At 42.3% G+C, this 6,000-nt stretch overlaps 1 protein-coding gene across 1 annotated transcript in view; it reads right to left on the bottom strand.

Moving 5' to 3' along the window:
- Positions 1-396: 396 nt before the first annotated feature.
- The window catches only part of LOC137912649 (chloride channel protein 2-like), a gene marked incomplete at its 3' end in the record, with an annotated part of 48,871 nt that continues 43,267 nt past the window's right edge, over positions 397-6,000 (bottom strand). The window contains exons 14-17 of the mRNA XM_068756786.1: positions 5,927-5,996; positions 5,266-5,376; positions 3,250-3,463; positions 397-530 (exon numbers count right to left, since the gene is read on the bottom strand). Of these exons, the coding sequence (XP_068612887.1) occupies positions 397-530; positions 3,250-3,463; positions 5,266-5,376; positions 5,927-5,996 (529 nt within the window). The remainder of the gene's footprint in view (positions 531-3,249; positions 3,464-5,265; positions 5,377-5,926; positions 5,997-6,000) is intronic.

Raw genomic sequence — 6,000 nt, 5'->3', positions numbered from 1 at the left:
ACAGCTTCATTTTACAGTGAAAGCTGCATCAAGATCCTTTTTGGTCACGGTGAACATAATAGTGGCAAAATATGACCTTACAGCAAACACGTCACAGGTAACAACAGCAGGCAGAAACGTGCAAAAGCATCATGTGACAAGCCACACTAGAAGTGGAGCATCGTTTGACAACGCAGCTGTTGCTGGCCTTGACCATATTTGGCAGAGAGGACAGGATATGCATACCATATATGCCTCTATTCTGATTGGACCAGGCTAGGAATTGGAGGTTGTGTCATTGTTGTAACCCCCAAAGCCTCCTCTTTACTGACCTTTCACTCTTAATCGACTGTGAATTAAATTACTATGGCATAATAAGCATGCTACAAGCTTTTATTTTGAAAAAAAGTGACTCACCTGCAGACTCCACTAGTGCCAGAGTCTTGAGGTGACCCGTCTGCAGAACATTGTGGAGGTCTCTGTAGCAGCAGTTCAGTGTGATATACCGTACGTCTCGCACCATGATGTCCTCCACACGGATATTATACTTCCTGAGTAAACAAAAGAGGAAGCATAAATTAGAGGAGGAAGAAAGAGAGACTTTAGGAATTCGGCACAGATTATAAAAAGGTCTTTCCACTCCAGTTACTGCACCGTTTGCTTTTTCAGCATAGTTAAAAAAAAAAAGAAAAAAATGCTCTGCACAAATCTATAGCATAACTCCTCTGGGTCAAAGCCGAAACCAACAGTTTAACGTTTCGCCAACCGACTTGTCAATCCAAAGATGTGATACCCTGTGGATGCGTCGTTTTAGGGGATGTATTGAACCTTTGGGGGGAAAAAAAAATCTTAACCCTTGAGGAAAGCTCCATCTTAATTTGCTAGTGTATCTGAGATAATAATGTAATATATGCCTCTAAACTACTGGCCACAACCGCAGCAGGGACTAATTTCCCCTGGGACATCAACGGCAGTTGATTAAATCCGATTGGTTTCTTCTTAATTGAAATTGGCTATGCATCTGATCAGTTTGAGCTATCTGCCTTTAGGCCTAAACTTAGATGAGACAGATGAGATAAAAAATAAAAAAAACTGGTAGAGTGATCATACTAGCCCTAAAGACCATCATCATATTGCCCAGGGTGGAGGGGAGTGTTCTAAGAAGGTGCAGGGGAAGGGAAGGATACTTGTAATTATCGCTGGGGATTTTTGTCCTAAACTGAGCTGAGACGAGAGATTGGAGAGAATGGAGCAAACTCTAATTATGAATTATGAAATGGCCAAAGAAAGAAACAAGACACGTAATTTATCTGAATAAAAAGAGGTTGACAAGGAGTGCACAAACGATCACTGTGTCTGAGAACAAGAGTGGGTAACGTCATGTCTGTGAGTTTATATATGCAAAAGCTAGACACTCAAACTAGGAAATAAATTCTGTTTTCTCCTTGTGGGTCTGTGGGAACAAATGTACAAGTCATCATGTATTGCAGGGCAGACGTTACACAAGTGTTCCTGTATCTGTGTGCAGACGGGCGGACTGTTGTGTAGGCGTGAGATGGATAATTTCCAGCATGAGCAAAAAAAACAAAAAACAAAACCCTTCAGCTGCCTCCTCCTTTCTGTTGTATGCTGCAGTACTTTAACAGAAATACACAGACTGGGTGGAAGAACAGAAAAAAGAGGACGGCTGGATGTAGGAGCTTTCTGCACATTGTGTTATGAAATATGGACGGATTCAAGAGGATTCGATTTTCGTTCGGCTCTTCCTGGTGGATTCTCTTATCATCTTTATTCATCTGCAACTGGCAACATATCAAACGTCATTGTGTCGACAGAATTCGAAATTGTATTGTAGATTGATGCTCTCCTGATGTAAATCCGTGCACGCATACCAACACAGGTGTGTTTCCTGACTGCACTCGATTAGATTATATCTATCGTTAATATCTTAGAAACAGCCACACAGAGAAAGCACTGAAGGAAGAGTAAAAGGCACTTCAGGTTTATTGTTTGGACCAATGTGGTTTCTTTTCAGCCACAACCACTTTGTTGTGTGCAAAAATTAAATTTGTAACAAGGATGGGACATGGTGCAAGAAAGAATTCATCAAGTTTCCGTGCGGGTGAGATCTAGGTATTTCTTTTCCACTTTCATTAAGATATTAAGTGTAACTTAAGACCGTTTCTTTTGTTTTTTTTAAAATAACTGACAACTTTCTTCTGTCTCTCTGACACACAGCTGAGACAGGAGAGTAGAGATGGGATTGATATTAGATTGCAGCATTAAATAATGAGAGAATAACAGATGATGAAGAGGGATATCGTGGGTCACCTGAGGTGCTGAGAGAGGGAAGGATCCAAGTAGGAGACAGAGATGAAACTCTTCAGGGTTTGATGAACAGATGGAGGATGAAATACAATTTATTTTTTGTCATTACTCTCAATTTGTGGATGATGCGATGCAGCCGCATAATTACCTTCACCTTATGATTTCCCCAACATCCATAACAATAGTTGGTTCTGAACAATTAAGGGAAGAGCTCCTCTGCGTGGATTCACCGAGCTCAGAGAACAACAAGGCAGGTTTGCTAATCCCGTTCAGTGCTGTGGAGTTGGTATCAATTATTAATAGGGGTGAAAGCAATTAAAACATTGATAAGATGAACCATCCGACCGGGCGCCTCCACCCTTATTTGTCTTTTTGATAATCAAATCCCTCTGTGATCCCACAAATATCCCAAAGGTAGGCAAAGGGGGGGGGGGGGGGGGGGGGGGCTGCTTGACGTTGCTAAATCAAAAGCAATATTCAAAACCATTAACTCCCTTTGCACTCAGCGTCACATTTTACCACAGGAGATATAGACTGGCAACATTTACACAGTGTCTAAGCCAAGCTAATTAAACTTCAAGTATGGAATAAATAAAACCCTACAGAGCAAACAACCTGGGATTTAACAAACCTGGAGGGGGCTACGGTTAAAGACTAAAACTAACACGCTGCAGGTAACAACCAGGGATACGTGTGGCCCGACGGGCCACAGGATAGCAATTTATTCTGTTCAAGGATTCCATATGTTTCCTAGTTTAAGTGGCTGCAGAATCATACATCCCATACAGATGTTTCTGTATCAATCGAAATGTTTATCCATCTACCTATTTATGTCTATTTTCATCTCGTTAGGAACTGTAGCATTTTTGAGCCTACATTTTCTGAAATCACATTTTATGTTTCTCCTTCACATCTAAAGTCTCTTCATGTTTAACAACGTACTCGTGGTGACCCCAGCCCAGCTCTGGGAGGTAGGGCAGCTTCTTGATCCTGATGATGGAGTCGTAGAGGGAGGGCTGGAGGGACTGGGCCACGGCATTGGCCAGGATCACCGCTATCATCACCGGCAGGATGTGGGAGATCTGGCCAGTCAGCTCAAATACAATGACTGCGGTGGAGACTGTGTGGGTGACCGCTCCGGACAAGGCTGCTGCGCCTTTGGGAGTGGGGGGGAGGGACAAAAGAGCAGAAGTACTGTTGAGACATAATTGTTCAGTGGATTTATCTGGTGATAAATAACATGTGTGTGTGTGTGGGAGGGGGATTTCTCTTGAAAGTCTCTATTCCATGCTTCACTACAGCCAAGACATAGCTGCCAGCGGCCATGAGCAGCAACTGTACAGATGAATATCACACACACAAAATCTACTCTCTATTCAATATCAATCCGTCCATCCTGTCAATTTCCTCTCTGCCATGCCAACCAACCAAATTCATCTTCCGTTCCTCACAGTCGTCTCTTTGAGACCCATCAAGGCAAACAGACATATTCATGAAAGCAGCGCAAGATGGCACCTTGACATTTCCAAATCCCTTTCACCGGTTCACAAGTGTTGTGTAAATAATATAAAAGCAGACAAAGCAACAGGAAGCAGAGAAAATGGACGCGTCCAATTCAAAGAACGAGATAAAACCCTGACAAAAAAAAAAAAATACCACGCTGGAGAAAACAGATGGAGGTGGACCAAAGAAAGTTTCATTGTTCTTTGTTGTAACTTAATTAAACCTGCAAGCGTCTGCCCGTCCCCTCCTCAGATAAACGCTGCCGCTCCCTCGAGCCGGCCTAACATTCAGTTCTTAAAGGGAGATGAAAGGGGCTTATCAGAGTGTCAGGCCAATGAGAGTCTGAGTCATCACTTACAATGGCACCATGACAACAGCATCAGCACCCAGAAAAACAGCTGCCGCCATCCTGCGACAATGGGATAATCAGGGCGGCCGTCAACACGCAGCGTGGCGGAGGGAATCACAACACTGCATCTCATTAGAGATGCAACTTCAGAGAGGAGGGAAGTGATGCAGGATGAAAGGATGGAGTATTTCTTATAAAAAAATATACAAACAACAGCAGAAGCCAGTTCTGACTGCTGTGCAGAAGCACAGTTTTATGTTTAGGTCAATATTAATTCCACATGCATGTAATCATTTATAATGGGCTTGCTCTTATTCATCCACCCGACCAGGTAGGCCTCTCCAGTCTGCAGTTATTTAACTGGATGGTATACGTTCTGTGTTTTCATGAAAGACAACTAGATTAAAAAGCAACCTTTGAGAAAAGAGAAATCCATGCGCCGTTAAATATAATAAGAGAGGAAGAAACCGCAAGTTGGAAAGCAAATCACTCCTGCATTTTGTAACACTGATATTGTTTGGAGGTAGAATAAGTAATGAAGACTTCAGGCAAGTGCCAGCAAAAACTAGTTTCACACATTTCTTTTTTTTATATATATGAGTTTTAATTGACCTCTCTGCAGAAACAAAATGAACTGTTTTTTTAAAAACTGGTTTCTGCTTTCTAGTCTAATCTTTAATATTGTCTGGTGATCTTGAAATTCGATTCTTGAGTGTTTGAGTTTAATCATATTCCATGTCTCCTTTAATCAGGGTCTATTTACAGTCTTACCCGAGAGAGGTAAATTGAAGCTGTGGGGAGAAAAATAAAACTACATTTCCAATGAGTAAAGGCAAGAAAATGAAAACCTTTGACTCCCCTGGAAGCAGTGACGCCTCGCAGAAAATGTGTGCACAGTTAATATCTTCAAGAAGTAAAAGGTGGAAATAAAAAAATAACACACATTTTTGTGCCCGGGTCCAAAACAGTCACAACCCATGATACAAATGTATGCAATTGTAATAAATTTTTAGAAGTGAGCGCAAAATAAAAAATGGCTTTTCAGGAAACAATGAGAAGAACTTTGAGGAATAGTCATGTCTGAAAATACAGCATCTCCGATTTACCCACGACAGCGTAACCTCCTGGCACGATGGAGTAGATGGTGCCATCTGTGTGGATGCCATCTGGGAACCAGGCTGCCATGCTTTCTCCAACCAGACGACCAAAAGCTGCCCCTGAAACACACACGCACACACTCTCAACACTGTTGTACTGCTTTAACTATACACTTTACCAATGCACTTTACTTTGGTACATCAATTGCAAATACTTTTTCTGAAAGATCAAAATGTCCATTTCACAGCTGTAACATTTAAAAGTGAAGCAAATCTAAAGGGACAAGCATTTACTAAATGGTATATTGATGGTGGAGCCCTGCAGACTGAGCTACTGTCTCGTTTGTCCAAATTATGCTTTTGTGCTTACCTGTCTGATGCGGATTAAACATCTGCAGCCAATGGTTAGCTTCGTTTAACAATACACAAAAGTGACACTGCGTGCTTCTGCAGGCCGGGTTTTACATTCAAACAGAAACAGGGGTTGCTGCATCCATGCCTTCAGGCTTTTGTTCTAAGCTACGTTGAGACAACGGAGTCACTGCGAGTTCATTTTCGACAGGCAGATATGAGAAGTGGTGTCACCGTCACACTATTGGCAAGAATTTATCTCTGACATATTCACTTTCCCTGATCCGCCCACATGCGCACAGCTCCAGCTTCTCCTTACCGATGACAAACACTGGCATGAAGGCCCCGCAGGGCACTGGGATGGTGGTGGCCAGGGCAGACATCCAAAACTAA

Source organism: Brachionichthys hirsutus, unplaced genomic scaffold (assembly GCF_040956055.1).
Source record: "Brachionichthys hirsutus isolate HB-005 unplaced genomic scaffold, CSIRO-AGI_Bhir_v1 contig_769, whole genome shotgun sequence".
NCBI classification, from domain to species: domain Eukaryota; kingdom Metazoa; phylum Chordata; class Actinopteri; order Lophiiformes; family Brachionichthyidae; genus Brachionichthys; species Brachionichthys hirsutus.
This window is presented reverse-complemented; position numbering and strand designations above follow the sequence as displayed.